Here is a 22,141-nt window from a genome sequence, read left to right as displayed (position 1 = left end):
GTCTTTGGTGGCCCTTGGTCCCCAAGCCACGGGGACTCGCTCCGTGGCCCTCCTCGCTGACATTTCTGACTGAAGCTGCATTTCTGGGGCAAGTCGGAGCAGGCAGCCCGGTTTCTGGTCGGACTGGCTTTGTTTGTGCTCTGGGAGAGCCGGGGCCGTTGGCTGCCGGCCCCGTTGGGGAGCGGAGTCGCACGGTTGGGGTTGGGGATTGGGGACGTGCCGCAGCTTGCTGCCTGCTGCTCCCCCTCTCCCCGGTTCCCTCCCAGGGTTTTGAACTTTAGGAGACGTCTTCCTGCAGAAAAGGGCGTGAAACGGTGCCAGAGGGAAGCAGAGAGGGGAAAAGGAGAACGGCAGAGACAGGTGGTTCTGTCTTAGCGGGAGAAACGTGCTGGAGGTTGAGCACGGAGCGCCTGTTGGGGACGTAGGGGTTGGAGGCGTGGGGGTGGCCAACCACCCCCAGGAGCTCCAGGCTCTGGAGACGCTGGGCTTGCAGGTCCTGACCCTGGGGGATTGCTGAATCCCCCATCTCTGGTAGCCCAGGCTACTGAGCCCAAGCCTCCTGCTTGCCTTCTTGTTGTACCCTCTGAGACCTCTGTGCAGCTCGAAGCTGCTCCATGGAGAGCTGGACATTTTGCGGGTAGCTTTGGTTTGGTGGGTTTGGTTCCCTTTCTCCTGTTCCCTCTCCTCCATTCGGCCCTTTCTCCATTTTTTACCGGTTTCTCCAACTCTTTTTTTTTCCCATGCCTCCCCTCTCTCCCATCCTTTTTTCTCGTTTCACCCCCTTCCCATGTGTCTGTAGGATGCCTCTGCCCAGACACAACAGACGCTGAAGGGCAAGACTGGAGCTACTCTAGATGCAATCTCCATTTTGCTCAAGGATCATTAATTACCTTGATGATTAAATACAATTAAAGATCCGTAAGACCTTTCTGATATCAGAGCCATTAGCAAGGGCAGCTTTTAGGAACCTTCACCAGCGGTAAAACAAAAGGAGGAGATAGACCAGTAAATCAGGGGATCCCAATTAAAATCCGTGCTTAGCTCATTAACCTAATTACGCATTGCGTCGTGCTAGCCTGAGCTCCACCGAGGGGGCAGAGAGGGAGCAGCGGGGGCAGGCTGCCCCTGGTGGGCTGTCTGTGCCCGGTGGCTCTCGCCTCTTCGAGAAAATGGCCTTGGAGGGGGGATTTCTGCACAAGTCAGAGAAACGTGTGCCAAGCCCTGGAAGCTGGTGCAACGCCACGTGCGCCTCCTCCCCCCCTAAATGTCCTTTCTGCTCCCACCCTCCTCTGTACCCCCTGTGTCTGGTGGCGTCGCCAGCACCAGGGCAGGAGCCCCGCCACCTAATTCGCCCTCCGGGGACGGCAGATGGCACGGGGGCCTCCCCTTCCCCTGTCCCCAGGCCAGACGCCTGGCCGTGCTGGCGATCCGACGGCTCCAGCAGCTCCGTGCAGCTGAGGTCTGGGGCTGAGATCCCGCTCCCAGCATCTGTCCCCCCAGGAGCTCCTGCTGGTTATAGGATCGGGAAGGGGGGGCACGTGCTGCCCGGGGACCATGGCTGTCCCACAGGGCGAGGGAAGGGAAGAGAGCACTGCTCCCGGATCCCGGTGACTCATGGATTTCGGCGTTTTCCACACCAAAGTGTGAGCGCTGGATCCCGCGGTGTGCAGCTGCATCCCGCGTGCCTCGCTGCCTACGTGTTTGTGCTCAGAGGGCCGGGAGGAGGAGGCAGGCCCCAGCACGTCCTGCCCAGAACCAGTCCAAGTTGGAAAAGCAAGTCGGAGCTCGAAGGGGTCAGGGCGCGGCTCCCCGCGTGGCAGGGAAGGAGGAAAGGGAGCGTGCTGGAGCCCCCGAGTCCCGTGGGAGCAGGCTGGGGCTTTCCTGCAAGCGTGGAGAGAGAAAGGGAAGGAGGCAGGGAGCCCGGAGCAGCTCCTCGTGGAGCTCTGCGTGGGGCCCGTGCAGCTGGGAGGGAAGAGGTTTACCGCGTAACATCGCCGCGTCCCCATCAACTGCTCCGTGGGGTGCTTGGGGAAGGGGGCGTGGGGAGAGCAGAGAGGGGAGCCGGGCGTTTGCGTACCCTGGGATGGAGACACACAGCCTGCCGAGCAGCCTGCCACGTGGGGGTTATTTGAGCTCCTGATGGGGAACGCTGCCGCGGCCTCGTGTGGCTTCCCATGGCCGGGGTGACTCAGCTGCAGGGAAATGCCCCTTGCCCAGCGCTGCCTCCCGTCTGGCTCCCCTGGGAAAAATCCCTCCCTTCCCTCCCCTCTGCCCGCAGATAAACACACCCAGACACGTTTGTCTTTCACTCGGGTGTGCTGCGGGCTTGTCAGGGGGATGGCAGGGATCCGGGGGGACCAGAAGCCACGGGGAGCTGCTGGGAGCTGGGAAGGGCCAGGCAGGGTGGGGACGGATGGGCTCGGATAGGCACGGGGAGCCCGGAGGTGCGAGCAGCCTGCGGGTGGCTGAGATGGGATCTGAGCTTCATGGGGCCGGTCCGGAGGGCTGCGCAGTGGTGGGGGTGGTTTGAGATCGCAGCCTCTCCTTGCTTATTTGGTCTGAACGGGCACCGAAGGGGCATTTCCCTGGGGCGTCTTCTCCATCTCGCAGCCCCTCGTCCCCGTGCCTGGAGCTTGGGGCACGAGGCAGCTGCCTTGGCTCCGTCCCCTGGGCTGCCTGCAGCAGAAATCCATGGCAGAAATCGGGATTTCAGCAGCCCTTGGTGGCGAGGGGGGCTTGACGGAGGGGTTCCCCTGGCACAGCTCAGTCCCCTGCTTCTGTTTCGGCCCCGCCGAGCCGTGGTGAGGGTGTTTGTCCTGGCAGCAGGCTGCTCGGTGCGAGAGCAGCTGGCCAAAAACTTGCACACCTGGTGCCAGCCAGAGCGGGGACTGCAGAGGCAGCCAGGAGGCAGAAAGGTGACCAGAACCCTTTGAACCTCCAGCAAACAACAAACAGCAGACAGGTTGGGAAGTTCAGGACGCGTCTGGCTTCTTTTTTTTTTTTTCCCTTATTAATTTGTCCTTGCTTTGGAAGGAAAAAAAAAAAAATCCCACTCTCTTCATAAGCTGCGCGGCAGTTTTTGGGGTTTCTGTGCTAGCCATGGCATGTGCTGTGTCTGGCCCAGCAGTGGCTTTTTCTGGGATGACACACTCCTGATCTGAAACTCTAGGGCTTGGAGAAGTGGGGCCTGCCTCTCTGCAGAGCTACAAGTGGAAAAAGACAGCTTCAGGCCCTGCTGAGGGCACAGGGCTTGGGGCTTTGCAGTCGTCCCACTCTGGGGTCACAGGCATTGCCCCAAACCAGACAGCAGACCCTAGGGTCCAGGAAGGAGGTTATCCCCACTGCCATGAAGCCGTGGGCCAGCTCTCGCAGAAGAATTTAATCTAGCCGGAGATCGGCAGGCAGCCTTCTCGAGCCATCCCAGCCCGCTGGGGCAGCAGGGCTTGCTTTACACACTGCCCAGTCTTTGGCTGGGGCTCTGCTTCCAGGTAATTAAAACGGCTTAACCCTGCAGCCCAAACAGCTGCTGGCAGAGAACGTGCCTCCGTGCCCAGGGGACCCTGAGCTCATTGTCTGGTGCACAGCACCCGGTAGCTGCAAGGCAAGTCTGGAGGATGCAGGGATGGCACGGAACAGCGAGGGAGGGAGGGCAGAAACTCGAACACCCTTTTTTTCTGGAATAGGGGCAATGGGAAGACAGAGAATGTGAGAAAAGGAGAAAAAGAAAAAAGGAAAGAAAAAAAACCACATATCCTAGCTAGAAGGATGTGGAAGAGCGGAAGATTTTCAGGTCCTGCAATGGGAGCATGGAGTCTATTTCTCAGTTACGCCGAGTGCATCTGGAGTATTCCCAGAGCAAACAGTGCAATTACTTGAGATTCACACTGCGCCAGTGAGCTGTCAGGCCCGAGGTTCAGGCTCCCAGAGGGCCCTGTGCAGGCTTGCATATAAGCTCTTACACTTCCCTGTGGGACGTGGAAGCTCTTGGAGGCCAGGCCAGGCTCACTTTTCCGAGGCCAGCTGTAAACTTCCTCTCGGGCTTCCGACTGCTGCCCTGTCGAGTCCTTCGCTGTCCAACAGCCACAGCCCAAAGCCCAGTCCTTGCCTTGGTGCTTGCTGAGCTCCTGTAGCCCACGGGGGTGAAAGCAGCCTCAGGGATGACACTGGTTTGGCCCTTCAGGTTGCCTTTAGCCCCACAATTGGCAATTATTTTCCATTTCACAGGCGGTTTCTGTGTGGGGGCAGTGCCAGGGCACAAGGCTGTGCCTTGTAGCACTGTTCCCCTTGCTGGGATAAGCCAGGCTGCTGAGCACAAGCAGAGCCTTCTCCCGAAGATGGCTGTGCCATTTTCCAGTGGCCAGGCTTATTTCTAACGAGCAAGTGAATCCATTTCTGCACGGCACCGTGAGAGCTGGCATCCCTTCCCTCCCAGCTTCGCCTCCTTTCGAGTCTGTGCAAACAAACCTCTGCTGCCAGACACAGCCCATGGGACTCCCACCCGTCACTGGAGTGACCCTTTGAACTCCCTAACACACGCTAATAGGAGTTAATGACATTTATCTGTAGGCTTATCTCTCTCTCCCACTGCCTCTCCCAGTGCTCCTGCCACTGCAGTATCTGGGTACCTGACTGCCAGGAACTGGTGGTGGCATCCAGATGACGTTAGCTCTCTTCCCTGATGGGAGAATTACAGTTCAGAGACATTAAGAAACCTTCTTTGATCTCTTCTCCCTGGTTTCTTTTCTATTTTTTTTTTTTTAATTTTTCATCTGCATTCATTCAATACCCATCTGGTTATTTCTGGAAGCCTTCCTCCACTACTATTCTGGTCATTTTTTACAAGGTTGGAGATGGGACTTTTTGTCCTCTTTTTCTCTTGGCTATTTATATCCTTCCATCTGTCTTTTTAGGTATTCAGGCATCCAGCTGTGTTCTATCTATCACCTTGGAGATAGCAACAAGTGAGGATGTTTCTTAGCAGCTGTTAGCTCCAGCAGTGCCTGCTCTAGAGCAGGGGTGGCCAACGAGGGACACCCGAGCTGCTGTGCAGCTTGTGAGCATTTCAAGCCCAGCTGCCGTGCCTGGAGGTTGGGAAGCCCCAAGGGGAGCCCTGGGCAGGCTTGTCCCCTTCTGGGGAGCACTGGGGGCCCAGGTTGGGTTTGTGTTATAGGGATTAATTCCCTCCTTGCCCCCCTCAGTTGTGTGGTGGCCATCTGGTGGTCCTCAGCTATTGTGGGACCTGGTGTGGCAGGTCAGGGAAATCCATCACAGCGGTGCTGGGAGGGTCTGTCCTTGCTCAGACCCCTAGAGGTGTAGGATTTTTTTTTATTTTATTTTTTCATTTACCTCCCACCGGGAGAGCTGGATGACATTTTCTGGGTAAAGCTTATCTTTAAAAAATGCAGGATTTTCTGCGGGAACTGTGTCCGTATTGTCACGTCTGCTAAAAAAAAAATATACTAGTCTGCTTTGTGTTCTCTTTCTCCCTCTTTTTTTCCCCTCCATCTGAAAAGAACACGAGTTCTCATAAGCAGTCTCCCATGCAGCTGTTAGCAAGTGGGAAGACACAAACAGCAGACGGAGGAGGAGGAGGTGGGCACCCCAGGCAGGTGGAAGGTGGGAGCAGATCCGTCTGTTGGTGAGGAGCAGGGAGCTGGGCTGCCTGGCACGGCCGTGCCGGGACACCCGAGGTCCCCAGGGAGCTCCAACCCTGGGCCAGGGGCTCAGGGTGGCCGTGGGGATCGAAGGGGACGAGATGCAGGCGGTGCCTGGTCCTTGGGTGTGAGAGCTGTTGGAAATGTCAGCTCTGGAGGTGACTGGATCAGGCTGGCACGTGGGGATGTTGGGCTTTCAGACGGAGCTTTGTTTCTGCCTTGAAACATACTGACGTGAGAATTTCTGCAGAAACGAAATTTCTGAAGGAAACGTTGGTCTGCTTTAATCCAAAGCGTCCCATTGCATTGCAACCAAAGCATTTCATTCTGGTTGCAGTTCTGGTCAGTGTTTTGCCATTTAAAAGGAATGAGAGTCCGGAAGAAGTTGTCCTAAAATAAATATAAGCCTTCAAAAAGAGAAAAAGAAAAGAAAACTTGTTTTAAAGTGGGAAAAACTAACACCACAAAAAAAAAGGAAACATTCTGTTCCAAGGTTAGCACAAACCATCTCAACCTTATCAAAAAGCTTTTTAGTTTTTGACTTGAGTTCTGTCAAAATCAGCACGTTCCACCGGATAGTTTTGGCTTGGACCAAGTGGCACTTTCCATCAGAAAAACATGCTGCGCTGGAAAATTTTCCACTAGCTCTAGTTTCTCTTTCTCGCATGCTTCCCATTTTTGTGGCCACTCTGTCAGTCCCTGGTCCCTGCTGGGACCGAGCACCCGGCCGTCCCGTGGGAGCAGCTGCCCTCCAAGGGCGTTGTAGGGTGGGTGATCCACCAGAGCTCTACCACCCTCAGATCACCACCTGTTTCTGCATGAGAAGGATGCAGGGAGCCCAATACTGCTGCAGTTTGAACAGGAGTCAATGAAGGAACTCTGAACAGCAATGAAATATGCCAATTAGGGCCGACAGAGCTATTTAACCCCCGGTCCCTGGGCTTAGTTTCTCCAGAGTGAGGCTGGGAATGGGATGTGTACTCTCAGCTTGCCCCGTCTTGTCGGCTGTTAATGTATCTTTATGGGGAAGTGATTGCTTTTTGGTTCTGGCTTGTCTCTACCATAAATTTAGACATTAGGAACACTTAGATTTAGAGGAAATATGTGATTCACGCACGCCATCAAGATTCAAGCCTTGTAGCTACCCACAGCTCCTGTCACAGTTGCTGATATCCCAGCCTTCCTGCTCGAGCATCCCCAGGTTGGGCGAAAAAAAAAGTGAGACTGAGCCTCCTCTGTGCTGGGAGAGGCCCCAAAAATCAGCCAAAAAAACAGCATCAACTTGATGTTGGTGCCTTCTGAGGCATCCCTCAGAGTCGGGGTGATGCGCAGCCGAGATGCTCCTGGGATGTGCATGGAGGGACATCTCTGCTCTGGGGCCACAAGAGCCCCGGTGTCACTGAGTTTCATGGAGGGACATCTCTGCTCTGGGGCCACAAGAGCCCCGCTGTCACTGAGTTTCATGGAGGGACATCTCTGCTCCGGGGCCACAGGAGCCCCGGTGAGTCACCGAGCACAGCTTGTGGTGCTCAGAGCAACTTGATTTAGCAGCAAGTTCCCTGAATGCTCCGTCACAGCTCAGTTCCTCCCCGGGGCTACCTGGAAGCACAAAGCCACCTTGTCTGAGGAGGGGGTGGATAATGAGGGCAGGAAAAGTCCCGGGTTTCTCTTCACGGGGGTTTTCTGGCCCCTCCTGTTGCACTGAGATCACTGACCCCGTCCCTCTGCCCTGCCCTCTGCTCTGGGCTGAGCACTGCGTCCCTGAGCCCTCACTAGCTGATACGAGTGGATGTAGCAGCGTTGGTCCCACTTATCTACCTCTCCCAAAAACCAAATCCACGTCCCGGGGCCGTGTGGGGGGCAGGAGGAGGCAGGGAGCGTGACCCCTCATGGGGGGCCTCCCCGCTAGCTCTGACCCTCGCTGCTCCCACCGGGCCAGCAGGGGCTGCCTCCGATGGGTGGTCCTGGCCCTTGTTTACAGCCCCACATCTCCGAAACTCAGCAGGCTCCCCCAAAACCCACCTGTGTGGCCCTTCTGAGGCTCAGCAGCCATTCCCGCAATGGCCTGGATGGAGGCCGCGATGTAGGCCGCAACCTTAACAGCAACCCTAATAGCCTCGGTGCCTCTCATCATTTCTGGCACGTTAACACAAAATGTCGTGGATTTTTTCATTGCCAGGAAAAACTCAAGCCATATTTTGGGAATTTTCGTGTAGCTGTTAATGTGGATAATGCTTAGGGTCTCTTCCAGGCTCTGCCAGCAGAGGTTTTCCACTTCATCTCCTGTGCCTCAGTTTCCCCAGCCATAAAAGTGAGGGTGACCTTTTCTGTTTGCACGAGCTGTAGGTGGGGCCGGGAGGCCTTACCGCAATGCCTCCGTGCCTGCTTCCTCAGGTGAGAATTGTCACCAGAATATGCAGAGGCCCACAGCAAGCCGAGGCCATTGAGGTGAGGTTGCCAATGATTACCTGGGTGGCCTTGGGCACATTTCTTTGTCATTCAGCACCTCTGATTTCCCCATCCCTGAAAGCAGGGGTAATAATACTTACCTGCCTCTCCGGTGCTGGAGGATTAATTAGTTACTGTCTGAAAAGCCTTTTGAAGATGCAAGGCTGTCCATAAATATGCAGAGTTATTCCTACAGGTGGGGCGGGGGCAGGACTGAGGCGTGGTGTCACAGTGCTGCGGAGATCATAAATCCGGGAAAAGGAGGAATCTGTAAAATTGTTTCCCCCTGTGCAGGGACTTCGTGATAAGAAGTCCGAACAGCAGCAGCCCGGCAATCAGGCCGGGCACTGGGTTTGGTTTACATGTACACACTGTTCTTCACAGCCTGTTGTTCACGGGCAGGAGTCCACAAACAGCCCAAACAGAGCTGGGAGGTCTGAGTCTCCTCTACTTTCCTGCAGAAAGATCACTAGGGCAAGAGAAAACACGCTATGAGAAAAGACACAGGCAGGCAGCCAGTGAAGGGTGCCTGTCCTGGGCATCTGGGGGTGCCGTGCTTGCGTTCATGATGGTTGCAAAGGTTTCTTGCCAGCTCTGACGGGTCGTGAGCCACCAGAACTTATATCATGTTTGTCTGGTCACAAAAAGAATGAGATGCTTCTGTCTGCAGACAAATTATAGTAGCACAGAGCATGGCATTCCCACGTGCAATTGTAGAAAATATTTCTCTTTAACTTTAGGAGCTGGTGAAATATCCAGCAATACGTTATATCCCCAAAGGATAATGAGAGGAAAGATAAGAGGAAAGCAAGACCACAGTCAGAAAGCTGTGCCTGGTTAGCAAGCCTTTAAACTATAGGAAAGCAAATAGGAGTTTTGATCTCCTCCGCAGAAATTCCAGGCCTGGTCACCACCAGCATGGTTTGGCAGGGCTGCTTTTTTTCGCCATGCCTTGGCCAGAGGACCCGGAGGGTTTGTGCGTGCTGTAATTCCCTGCGACCCGGCACCTCCCCTGCTGATAGAAGAGGTTTGGTTCGAGTCAGGACAGAGGGAACCGGGGACGAGGCTGGTGGGGGCAGCCAAAATGGGGCTGCCAGCCACTAACCCCTGTGCTGGAGTCACACCTGAGTCAGCAGAGTTTCGGCTTTGTCGCGTTCCCATTGTGGAGGCGAGTGAGTCACCAGCGGGGCTGGGTTTCCTGCTCTGAGCTGGCAGCCCGGGGAGGGAAGGATTTCGTGCTCTCTCCTTCTGTGCCGTCAAGTTTATTTTCGTTTTTTTATTGAATCTCTTCAGACTCAAGTTCCTCCATTTCGGAAATGAGACTCTCTATGGGTTGCTATCTTGATCCCCTCTTCACAGCTCTTCATTAAATCCCTCCTCCTTGGCACCTGGAGAGCTCTAATAGGGAGAATATTTGGCCTCGGACCGGGGCTCTTTGAGCAACATCCAAGGTACTGCAGAAAACCAAGGAAGAGGCAAGGCAGAGAAAATACTCATGCACATTTTAGGGGCTCAGTCCATCACGATAAGGTCTCGGTACCTTCAGTCTCAGCTGAACGGGCTTTCCCCTACTCAGGGCTTCAGCTTCTCTCCCCTCCTCTGTACTCACTTTTCCAGCTGTGCCGTTCTTTTCTGCCCTTGCTCCCCCCCCAAGCTCCAAGTAGACATTGTCTCTGAATCTGGTCCCCTTTCTCAGGCCATCAGATATGCCCAGGCTCAATTTTCCCTCTTGCTTACGCGTCAGAGTTGGTGAGCAAGACGAGCTCAGGTTATACCTTGCTGACAGACAAGGGATGACTCTTGGGACAAAGGTCTTTGAGGTGTTGCTCTTTGCCCACCCTTGCCTCTGCCTGCCCCCCCGCCTGCTTTTCCTGGCACCGATTTGTGACCGTGGACACATCCACCGGTACCCTTCCAGAGGAAGGGGTGGGTGGGAAGAGGAAAGTGAGGTGATGATGGTGGAGAGACACAGGAGGGGTGGGAAAATTTGTAAGGCTCAAACAGAGAGAGGACAAGTCAAGGAAATGAGCCTTGTGGACCAGCTTGAGAGGCTCCTCTGTAATGGGGACAGGTCGGGGGCAGAAGGGAGATGCGCCTTAGCTGGGAGGTGTCCCACGAGGCCGCGAGGGGAGAAGAAGGACCAGACAGGTATGAGCAAGAGCGCACGGTGGGAAAAGAGCTGAGGAAGGAGCTGGAGCGGAGTCCAGCCCCGAAAAGCCCGGAGGGACGGGCTGCGCGGCCGGGAGCTGGTGCACGCCAGGCAGCGGCGAGGGGCAGCGGCTCTGCGCTGCTCAGGTGTGTGGGAACCGGCGGCTCCGCCGAGGGATTAGCTGACGTGCTGGCGAGGCGGGGCGGGCGGCAGGGGCTGGCTCCTCCATCGTGACTGAGGAGCCTTTGTGCTTTGTTGCTGAGCATGGGATTTGGCGGCTTTATTGCAGGAAGGCCTTTCCCAGCGCTGCGTCAGCACTTCCAGCCAGAGCCCTGCTCTGCCAGCCTCCCTGCTGCTGCCACGGGGCATGTTCCCCTCCCCTGGTCTCGGGGGCGAAGCAAAGCAGCTGTGTGAAAGTCGGGGAAGGTACGGCAAGGAGCGAAAGCCGGGAGCAAAGCAGGCATGGTTGTTGCCTTCCCACTCCTCCGGGTTGCAGCCCTGGTGGAGAAGTGGGAGGCCGGCTGCAGCTGGGGCTGTTTGCAAGGGGGAAGCACAGGCAGCAGGAACTGGGAGCCGAGGCTGGGGTGCATCCCCGCTCCTCGCCGCTGTTTGATCTGTTTGGTCTCACCCCGGCGCCTGCTTTTCTTTCATCTCTCTGTGTGGAGAACACCCAGGACAAGCGTGGCTTCGGTCTTGGTTGGGGCCTTTGTGAAGGCTCGATGACTAGGCTTCCCAAACCGTAACGGAGAACGCGGGGAGCATCAGCGGATCAGACCCCCTGGGAAAGATCTTTCATTCAAGGGGATCCCGAGGCTGCTTCGTGCTCTCGTTATCCAAAGAGGAAATGCTGCATGGGCAGCAGAAGGCAACCCTGCTTTATCCCAAAGGCATCTCCACTGTCCCGTCCCAGCAGACAGTCGGTGAAGGGCTGACGAGAGCTCACCCAGTGTGAGCCACCGACTGGCCTCAAACACCGCTGCTGTCGCTGCTGTGCGCTGGCTCTGGACGTGAACCAATGACCCAGAGTGCAAGGCCCCGCATCTCTCATTTGCAAGCCAGCACCGAGCCTGTTCCTTTTTTTTTTTCCTTCTTTTTTTTATTTTTATTTTTATTTTTATTTTCGCGAGGTACTTGGGTGAGAGCCAGATGGGCCATTGTGCACGCTGCCATCTCCTGTCAGCTCCCATAAAGCTCCCGGCTCACGGCTGGGGGCAGGGACGCTCAAGTTTGCAGTTCCTCTCGGTGTGCCCCTACCCGGTCACCCTTATTTCAGGCCTTTCACCTGCAGCCAGCCCACCCGGAGCTGCAATCTTCCCACATCTCCTTTCCGAGGCCCCGTCCCGTTGTGCTGGGCAGGCAGCCTTCCCCTCCTAGCCCCTTTGGTGTCTGGGATCCGCACGTAAGAGGGGGCTGAGCTGGATCGGTGTGGGATGGAGACCTGCAGGGGAGGTGTGCTGCTGCGGGAAGTGCAGCAGGGAGACCTCTCCTGCTTTGCAATGAGCTGCAAGCCATCGACAAAGCAGGCAAGGCGAGCTCTGTCCTCTTCTGGAAGAGCAGCAGGGTACTGAGTACACCTGGCAATCCCTACCAGGTCTCCCTGGCAAGAAGGAAGGTTTTTAACCCCAACATCCTGGCCCAGCGCCGGCTCAAGCCTTTGCTTCCTGCCACCTGAAATTCCCCTGCTGGGGTTTAGGATCTTTCTTTCCCATTTCCCACCCTGCCTAACGCACCTGTGGCGTTCCTTTGGGCTGTTGGGTGCTGGGTGTATGCTGCCCTGTATGCTGCATCTCAGACCTTGATCTCCGCTTATAAACAGGGAGGACTTGAAATAGGAATTCAGAAATATCAGGAGAAAAAAATACATAAATCATTACCAACAGCTGGAAAGTTCTGAGTTCCTGTTTCATCCCACTTGTACCATCATGAGGAGCTTGTGGACATCTCCTTGAAGTGTCTCTGAGGTGTGCGAGCCCCTGTTTAGGGCAGCATCCCTCATACCAAGGTGCAGGGCAAGGGGCCAGCTCGAAGCCAGGTGCTTGCTGCAGGGTCTTTTGTAGGTGGCAGCATGAGGCATCGTCTTGTCCTTCTGGGAGGTCCAGCCGCTGTGACCTTCTCCACATCCCCTTCAGTTCTAAGTGACGCAAAGCCTATTAGGACTGATCCTCTGACATTTGCATCAGCCGTGATATTGCCACACCAAAGGGCGGCTCATCACACCGCTGCCAAGGGCAGTTTCAGTGCCCTCGGGGTGAGATGAGTATCAGGGAACAGGAGAGCGAGAAATCAGCGAGAGGCTCAGCGGAGGCAAGGTTGTGCAAAGCAGAGTGGAGTTCACATGGTGCTTAACAAAGAGGCATTGATTGGAGGCTGGCTGTTGTGACAGAGCTCACTAATGCCTGGAGATCAGTTCCAGAGCTTTCTATACGAGGGAGCAAGAACCAGGTCTTGCAAGTGTGGGAGCATCCACGTAACAGCACCTCCTGGGCTCTTCGGAGAAAGGTTTCAAGGTTCAGGAGCCACCAGCTGCCTTGGCTGAGTCAGCCGCCCCTGCTGCATGGTGGCGTTACGTGCAGCTGGGCGGAGGGGAGGAGGAGAGGGATAATGCCCCGATGGCAGCTAGTGGCCTCGAAACCTTTGTGTCCTGGGCAGGCTGAGTGCTTATTGATCATGGCAGGACTCCACTGGCACCTTTCACATGGCTTTTCTCCCGCTTTTCTCCTCTCTCTGCCTCTTGGCCTTTGCATCGCACTTAGTACCAGGCAGCAGCTGGACGCTGGTCCCCTCTCGGTGCTGAAAGGCACTGCTGAATTCTGCAAAGCCCCAAGGGTCAGCAGGTTCCTTGTTTCTTTCTCAGGATCCAACCACCGAAGGGAACACCACCACCTCACGCAGGGTGCCCAGACCTTCGCTCCCAGCCCCTTGCCTGTGCCGGAGGGCACCCGAGCTCTGCACAGAGCCCCCAAGGCCTTGCATGACCCAGTGAATATCTGGGCTTGGGATCGTGGGGAAAGGCAGCAACGCAAACCACTTCAGAAGCCAGGGTGGAGGAGTAGGATCCCAGAGGTCCCCACTAATGAGGTCTTGGCACCAACATGTCTTTGGCGCTCAGCTGGGCCTTTTTTACTGCTTTTGGCCCTTAAAAACAAAACAAAATGAAACAAAAAAAAAAATCAACACACCACCAAAAAACTAATGAGTAAATTGCAGCTCGGCAAGCTTCAACCTATACAGCTCATCCTTCCTTGTGTGCCGGCTGCCACTGGGAGGTGTCGGAGTGGATCGGTGGGCACCAGGAGATCTGGCATAGGAATGGCAGGATGTATCCCAAGCCTTTTCTCTGCCACGTCGACCACACACATCATTCAGCAGAGAAGCAAGGCGAAGAACCCCAGCACTGCACATGCACACACACATCCTGCTTAATATGCTTGGGCCTCTCCAGGGGCTGATTAGGGATTTTAGTTTCTCCTCCTCTCTCTGGCTTGCACACTCGGTGCCATCAATAATCTATGCGTTCACCCTGATGAATTATTGAGTGCGTAACGGGGCGAGGACCCGCCGTCCCGGCTCAGTCACCTTGCAAACGAACGCTCCCAGGAGCATGACAGCACCCGGTTTGCCCTCTGGCTTCTGATTTAGGATGGGGAGCATGGGAAGCGGCTCCAGCACCTTGCAAAACCCCTTTCCTCCGTCTGTTCCCGTTCCTCGCCGTCCCTGTTGGGGTGTGGGTGTTATTGCTGCGGTGCGGAGCAGAGCGATGGATGCCTTATTTCCCCTGATGGGAGGTTTGGAGGAGCAGCACACGAGGAGTTTACCCCGTCTTGCAAAAGAGCCGTGAGTTATTCAGTCACCTGGAAAGGAAACGCGATTTCCGCACGGTGTTTGTGTTCTTTTTTTTTTTTGTTTGTTATTTCTTCGCTGCCTTTTTTTTTTCCCTTTTCCCCTGAAGCCTCTAGAAAGTTTGGAATGTGTTTTTGTTAAAGCTGCTGCGTGTAGGGGCCTGAATCGTGGCGTTGGCAGCGCTGCGCCCTTGGCAGGCAGTCTGCAGCTGGCACCGGCTTTTTCCCCGGCCGAAAGTCTGACACTTTGCACCTGGGACGCGGAGGGTTCAGCAGCACCGTTCTGGCTGAGGGTCGTCAGCCCTAAAGTTTGCTTTTTCCCCAGTTTGTGTCGCAGTACAGTCTGTGCCGACGTGTGGATCCCATGGCAGGAGCAGGGCGAAAGGGGGAGGTCAGAACCGGGAGCTCCTCACCCAAGGTCAAGGAGAACCGCTGGCTTTGTGAAAAGGCCCTTGGTTAATTAGCAGAGAAATCATGGCACAAACGAGAGCACGGTAACGATGAGCGAGGGGTTGGGTTGACCCCTCTTGTGCTACACACTCACCTCTGCCAACCTGGCTGACACTATATATTAAGGGGCACACTGCTGGTGGCCATCCCCTTGGCCTCAAGCCTGGCACAGCCTCCTGCATGCCGTGTCCCTTGTCCACTTCAGGGAGCCCACACGGCCCTGCAAAGCACTTCCGAGCAGTGCCCGGTGGCTTCCCCATCCTTCTGCAGGGTCCAGCCGGGCTCCGGTGTTTGTGGCACCGCGAGGCCACCACCGACACGGCCTCTTGGAGTGGGGTTTCGAAAACGTGGCTCAGAGCGAGCAGCTGGGGCCTGTGGGGGGTCAGGGAGCTTGTGTGGGAGCAGGGCCAGCAGCACCAGCGCCCCAGCCCCAGGCAGGCCCCGCTCGGGGGCCCCGGCCCTAAAAGAGGTGGGGACCGGCGCTGATGAATCCGCTCCGCTCCAGCGCTGGGAGGAGGAGGGCGTGCTGAGCGCACCGCAGCGCCGGGCGCAGGTTGTTCCCAGGGCCTGTGCTACGTGATTGCTTTTGCTCTGCGGCAAGCTCCCACACGCCTCGCCAGGCGCGGAGGGCTTCAGAGCCGGGCCGCTTGGCAGAGCTGCGGCTCAGCTCCGCAGGTGTGGGCAACTCGGCGAGAGGCCCTCTCACCTCCGGGGGGAGAAGGAGCAGCTTATGCCGCAAAGCCAGGCGGAGACTTTTAGCTGTTCTTTCCCCGGATCCCAGCACAGCGTACCCAAACCCAGCCCTGCTCTGCACCCGCTGCCCCCATTTCATCGGGAGGCCGTTGCGGGCCGAGTGTCCCATGGGGTGCAGGTTGGGCTGGTGTCAGAAAGGTTTTATGGTGTCTTAATGCTTGGACATCCTCCTGGAGGCCTGACCCTCAGATGGCACGGAGATAGCTGGTCCAGCTGTGACTCCACTGGAGCAGGAACATCCCTTCCCTCTGGTTTCTGGTGGGACACACATCACAAAATGGCCCCGGCTGTGCTGGAAGGGGATCGTACAGCCCTGGCAGCTCCCCTGACATCTCCGAGGACTCGCTGGCTTCACTCATGCAGGCACATGAGGGCACCAGTGCTTTGCTGTGGCTGTACGCCGCGCCGAAAAAAAACATTCCTCAGCACCCAGCCGGCGTGGTAGGGTGTGGGGCCAACTGGCGCTTGACTCAGGAAGGGGGCAAGTTCACACAAAGCTCCAGAGACTGAGTTTCGGGCTTAATTGCTGCTGACTGTGGTCAGCTGCTGGCGTCTCATGGCCGGGCTGGGTTGTTGAGGCTTGTCCTCGGGGTCACGGGCTCGGCGTGAAGGAGAAGGGGAGAGAGGAGAGGCCGAGGTGGGAGGTGGGGGCTGAGATCGGGCCGAGCAGGCGTGGAGGGGGCGGCACGGCGGGGAGAGAGGTACAAGTGGTGTTTGTGGGCGAGATGAGGTGCGTCTGGCTGCGTGGGAAGCTGCAGGAAGGAGCCACTCGAGGCCACGTTTGCGTGGGGACGGCACAGGGAGCAGTGCTGGGGGCTGGGACCAGGGGGTTCACGCTGCTCTAGCGCTCGGGGAGCCCTCTGGTTCCCTGCAAGAACATCGTTGGGGTGACTCCAGAAATGCTCCGTCCCCTCAGCTAGAAGATGCTGTCCTGTTTCTCCTGCTATCCGTTTTTCCCCTTTCCCCAGTCTTTCTTTCATTACCCTTTCATGTTCCTCCCTCTTTGTACATTTCTCTTTTCTTCTTACCCCTTTCTTCCCTTTCCCCTCTGTCTCCCAGAATACATCCCATTCCAGATTGTGCCAGGAGTGAGCAGAACCCGCTTTTCTTGTTCTCACCACCTCGCTTCTCCATTGTATTTCTCATATAAATACCGGCTGTATAATTACCAGCACATTATCTCTAAACATACAGATTAGGGAAAGACACGGTGGCAGCCAAAGATGAATTTCGGGGTCAGTCTGGTGGGAGACATTTTTCTCCATCTGGCAGGGAGGAATCGAATGAGATAGAAAAGCAGTTGTGAGCACCAGCCACCACTTCTCCCAAGCACCTTTCATCTTCCCTCTGCAGAATTAAGATGGAAGGCTCCTAAACGCAGTCACTTCTGGGGTTAAAAAAAAAAGGCCACAGAAAATATCCGGATCGTGCAGATAGATCATGCAAGGTGTATGGGCGCCGCCGTAAATCTGCTCTTCTCCGGGAGCTGTTGCTACTCTGAAATCCAGGCCTCGGTCTTTGCAGCTCATTTAATTACTGGTGCACTTCCAATAGGATTAAATGGATGCCTGAGTGTGTGTTAGCATATGTTAGTACATGCTGTGCTGATAAATATCTGCGCCTTTGTATGCCTACAGACACGCAAGTTCTGTGTAACTTGCAATAACTGATGCAGAGCCTTCCAAGGTTGAAGGCAAAAGGAAGGGAAGTTATTCCTGATCCAATCTCATGCCTTTTGGTGATCCCGAACCCCAGGGAGGCTGCAGAGCGCTGGGGCTGGTCGTGGTGGAGGCAGAGCACCAGTGGTGGGGCAGGAGGTGCTTACGAACGGGAACGGAGCTGGAGGAGCTGCAGGTGGAGGCAGGTTGTTACTGACAGCCTGTAGCCATAGCCTGCTCTTGGATCGGCCGTGACAAGAAGAAGCGAGCGAATAAATAAAGGAGTTCACGGGCCCAGTGTCCACGAGCTGTTCTTTTGTTCTCATTCCCCGAGAAGCGTGTGTATATTCACGTCTTTCCGTGTCGTTGCAGGGCTGCAAGCTCAGACTGTCTTAGTCAATGACACAGTCTCGGGGTTTATCGGGACGGACGTGGTCCTGCACTGCAGCTTCACCAACCCGCTCCCCAATGTGAAGATCACGCAGGTCACTTGGCAGAAAGCCACCAACGGCACCAAGCAGAATGTGGCCATCTACAACCCGGCCATGGGGGTCTCCATCCTCTCACCCTACAAAGAGCGGGTGACTTTCCGCAACCCGTCCTTCAAAGACGGCACCATTCAGCTCTCCCGGCTGGAGCTGGAGGATGAGGGGGTGTACATCTGCGAGTTCGCCACCTTCCCCACCGGCAACCGGGAAAGTCAGCTGAACCTCACCGTGCTGGGTAAGAGACCGGACAGGCTTTGGGGTGTGAACTGTTTTCTCCAGTCAAACATGCCTAGAGGGACCTGAGGCTCCCATCCTGGGGACTCGGGGAGAAGGCGAATCCTGGGTGTCAGTGTTACCTATGGTGCTCTGTCAAGGTGACTGTGAAAAGGTGAAGGGCTGGGAACGCAGGGCAGGTGGTTCACTGAGCTGTCTCGGGAACGACTCCTCCTTCCAGGCCTCAGCTCCCCTGTCACTTACCGCAGGCACGATACGAGTGACCTGTTCCCCAGGGGAGTGGCGAGTTAACGCACCTGTGCCTGTCAAAGGAACTGGGAGAAAAGACAACAGAGAGGCCCTGAGCACAAGCAGAGCTCAGAGTTATGAGTGAAGAGACCCCACCCAAGGTCTACATGATTCATTTGCTCTCCAATTTGGGTTTCTTGTACAAACACGGGGCTGAAAACCTATGGCAGGAAAGGACCAACCTCCATCATGTACCTGTGCATCTAGGGCACCTCCACCAGTCTTTCCCTGCTAGCAGTTTGCAGCAGTTCTGGATTCCCGACAGGGTCTGTCACAGGCTCAGTGGTGCTAGATGTCTCTTGGGTTGTAGCAGAGAAGGTAGCGTTGCTTTTCTAACCATCCCTTCGTACCCTTATCTCCTCCTCCTCCTCCTCCTCCTTTGCACTTCCTTGCAGCCAAGCCCACGAATCGGATGGAGGGCACCACGCGGCCCCTCATCGCCAAGGCTGGCAGGACAGAGAAGATCCTGGTAGCCACTTGCACCTCCTCGAACGGGAAGCCCCCCAGCACCGTCACCTGGGACACCAAGCTCAAAGGGGAAGCGGAGTTCCAGGAGATCCGGAACAGCAACGGCACCATCACGGTGATCAGCCGGTACCGCCTGGTGCCGAGCCGGGAAGCCCACCGGCAGCAGCTCATGTGCGTGGTCAACTACCAGCTGGAGCGCTTCACCGACAGCATGACCCTCAATGTGCAGTGTAAGTGAGCAGGGGCAGGGCCGGGGAGCAGCTACCCAGCATTGGTGCATGGGGTGGGTGATAAAACCTGGCCAAAAAGGGGTTTTCTGAAGGGATGGTGCTGGGCTGGTGGAGGGGCGGGAGTGGGGGCTGCTTTCTTGTTCTGGAGGGTGAAGATTGAAGTCATCCCTTGGAATAATAATGTTTTCCCTTTCTCCTACCTTCTTTCCCTCACTGCCTCTGCCATGTCCCTTTGTTCCTCCCTTTTTCTCTCTCCTTCATTCCCCCTCCCTCTCCTTGCCCCCTTTTCCTGCTTCCTCCCCTTCCCTCCCCGTAACTCTTCCCTCTGCTTTCCCGTCCTGCTTTCCCCACCTTTTCTGCCCCGCTGCAGATGAGCCAGAAGTCACTATCGAGGGGTTTGACGGCAACTGGTTTCTCAATCGGAAGGATGTAAAGCTGATCTGCAAGTCTGACGCCAACCCCCCCGCTCACACCTATGAGTGGAAGCTGTAAGTACCCGCAGCGCTCCTGCCCTCCCCAGATGTCACCTTCCAACAGGGACAAGGAGTCTCTGCAGGGGGCTCAGCCACCCCTGCTCCGCCAGCTCCCTGTCCCCTTGCTGTCACGGTGCCACTCCGAGGTGAAATGCACCCCAGGGAGAGGAGGGATGGATGCTTGCAGTCGCTGGGGCTGCGCCCTTGCAGAAAGCCGGGAGCTGGTTCTGGTTTCCTGGCGTATTTCTGCCAGCAGGGACTGGGTTTTAGCTGAGCCACCCCCGTGGAACAGGCAGAGCTCGTCCCCTGCCTTCCAGCCGGGTCTTCCCCAGCATCTTCCAGTTCAGAGGTGGGAGGAAGGGCAGTGGTGAGGATCCTGACCCCCTGCCTCTGGGCTGGGCTGGAGGTTGCTCAGCACCCAGCATAACCTCCTACTACCATAACCTCCCAGTGCCTCTGCATATATTTTTGCTCCACTGCAATAATATTCTGCACCGGTGACATGTGAGGCGTCTGAGATGGGGCACAGCACCACGGAGTGCTTCAGTACCAGTGAAAAAAAAAAAAAAAAAAAGGATTTCCCTTCCTTAAAGGGGCACAAATAGCACAAAGTTCGTCTGCATGTGAAAAAAAAAAAACTTTCCCTGGAACCAGCCCTGGCTGTGAGCAGGAGCTCCCCTTTGGAGCGCTCATCCCCACGCATCTGACATTAAACAGAAGTAATTCCTCGTCCTCCGGGGCTCCAGCTCTTGGCTGAACACACCGAAGGGACTGAGCAGCGAGCGGGGGATGCCCGGGGAGCCGGGTGGGAATTGATGGAACCTGAGGTGGTTCTCCCTCCCTCTCTTCCTTTTCTATAAGCACTTATGTAGCTTTAAAAAAAAAAAGAAAGATAAAATGGATCCTTTCTTCTTTTCATCTGGCATTTGTCATCAGGAAAGAGGCTCTCAAAATGGCTTTGCAAGGAGCTAGGCATATTCTCTCTCATTTTGCTTCCAGATCAAACTGCTCACAATGCAAGTCTGAAGAGGATTGTTTTTCTTGCCTTTTTTTCTACTTCTCATCCCCAGCTCTCTCTGGTGGTTCTTCTAGCTTGATTTAAACTCCAAGGGGTCTCTCCGGGTTCCTCTCAGCATTGCCAGGCAGGCGTTGGAGGCAGAGATGCCCCTTGTGGCACCCGGGGCAGAGGAGATGCCGGCTCCGGCTCTGTGTGCAGCGGGGCTGGGGAACTGAGCTGAAGCGAGCCCTGCGGGATGGAGCCGGGGACAGGAGGCAGGTTTTCTCTCAGCTTTTGGGCAAGTCATCCCTTTGTTCTGCTCTTCCATGCAAGGCTGAGCTCTTGCTGGGCTCCTGAACACCAGGCTGTCCGCAGCAGGAGCTCACAGCCAGCGGCACGAGCATCTCCAGCTCCTGCCCCGCAGCCATGCTGAGGGCAGGCTGAGAGCAGAAGCACGGGGCAACGCGCTGCCAGATTTCTCAGCCAGGTGATGTTCACGTAGCCCAGGGCAGGAAAAAGGGTTAGCTACCGACTGGGCTCGAGCACAACAGGGGATGCAGGTGTCAGGGCTGAGCACGGCACAGCATCACCGGCGCTGGCGCTTCGTTTCCACACCTGGTTGGCACGCTGGGGGGAATAAATTCAGCTCTGGCAGAAATAATTCTTGGCAACTTCGCATTTCCGAGCCAAGCACTGAGTTGGTTCCTCTGTGCTGGTGGGGTTGATGATTTATTTTTTTTAACACTGGAAAGAAAGGTTTTCCGGTGAATTCTCCGTGAGCTGTGCGTGTGTCCATTTGTCTGTCTTTAACCTGCTGTCCTGGTGAGGGTTTCTTGATGTACAGCTAAGAGGCAGAGGGAGCATCGATACTCGGCTTTGAGGAGGACCTGTGGGGAGAAGAAGGGAGAGAGGGAGAGCACGGAATTAAAGAGTACAGGTTTCTAAGCCCAACGGCACTTCGATCCAATTTCCCAGCCCCTCCCTTCGGCACACTTGTTGGGTCAGTTAGGACGGAAAATAGGATTATTGACCTGAAAGAGGCTGCAAAGGAAAGGTGGAGTGCAGCTGAAGGTAAGGAGTGGGGAGGCAGGAGACAAGGAAAGTAGAGGGTGAGAGCGAGCAAGGCTGGCCCTGCTTCCTCTCCTCTCGTTTCCCGGTGAGGAGCTGACAGAAGCAGCCCCAGCCTCCCTTAGCACCCCACAGCAGCTTCCAGGTGTGCCTTGTCTTTGTAAATTCAGAACTCCAATTCACCTCCAGGCGGAGGACCAACATTAGGCTGCTCTGCTCCTCCATCAGCATCCCTGGCTCGATGCGGCTGGGGAGGAATGCCCCTTTTTCTGACTCAGATGTTTGCTCTACGTATGTGCCCGGGTGTATATATAGACATGCAAAATTTGCCCGTGTGCATTTAGGCACTTCTTTGCAAATATAATTATACCCCATTATTGGCTTTTGTTTCTTACAAATTGCTGACAATATGTGCACATTTTTGTTGGGAGGAGGGGAAAGAATTACTTGAGTAATTTTTAATTGCCTAAGAGAAGTAATTACTTTACTTTGCTTCAGTAATTAAGAATAACCAGGCCATGTGTGTCGGTTCCTAACACACAGGCTTTTTTATTTTTATCTGCCTTTGTTCATTTATTCTGTGTACCTCTAGACTTAGCTTTGCATGATTCCAGCTTCACACTTCTCTGACTCTGCTGACACGGGCAGGCCAGAGATGGCAGGGCTGTAAATTAGCACCACTTTACTCGAGCTGCAGTTACAATTAACACCGGCTGATCAGCCAGGAGTTACACGGGCAGGAAATTGGAGTAAAGCAGGGTTAGGTTGGTGTCCCATTCCCGTATTTTCCATCAAATGGAAAGTTAAGGCTGGAGAAACACCCTGAAGATGAGGCTGGTAGGGGTGAGCTAGCTGGAACAAACCCATCAGCTGGCTGTTTTACACCATCCTTGCACCTGCACGGGGATTGTGCTGGGAAATGAAGCACTTTAAGGCTCCCAGCC

At 55.6% G+C, this 22,141-nt stretch overlaps 1 protein-coding gene across 3 annotated transcripts in view; it reads left to right on the top strand.

Annotated features, from left to right (window-relative positions):
* NECTIN1 (nectin cell adhesion molecule 1) overlaps positions 1 to 22,141 on the top strand; it is an 87,981-nt gene that overhangs the window by 24,216 nt on the left and 41,624 nt on the right. For all 3 annotated transcript variants that reach the window (XM_048063373.2, XM_048063374.2, XM_066981059.1), the window contains exons 2-4: positions 17,324 to 17,674; positions 18,357 to 18,659; positions 19,030 to 19,147. In XM_048063373.2, coding sequence (XP_047919330.1) covers positions 17,324 to 17,674; positions 18,357 to 18,659; positions 19,030 to 19,147 — 772 coding nt within the window. The remainder of the gene's footprint in view (positions 1 to 17,323; positions 17,675 to 18,356; positions 18,660 to 19,029; positions 19,148 to 22,141) is intronic.

Source organism: Anser cygnoides, chromosome 21 (genome assembly GCF_040182565.1).
Source record: "Anser cygnoides isolate HZ-2024a breed goose chromosome 21, Taihu_goose_T2T_genome, whole genome shotgun sequence".
Lineage (NCBI taxonomy): Eukaryota > Metazoa > Chordata > Aves > Anseriformes > Anatidae > Anser > Anser cygnoides.
The sequence above is the reverse complement of the archived record's forward strand: the minus strand, read 5'-3'. Positions and strand labels throughout refer to the sequence as shown.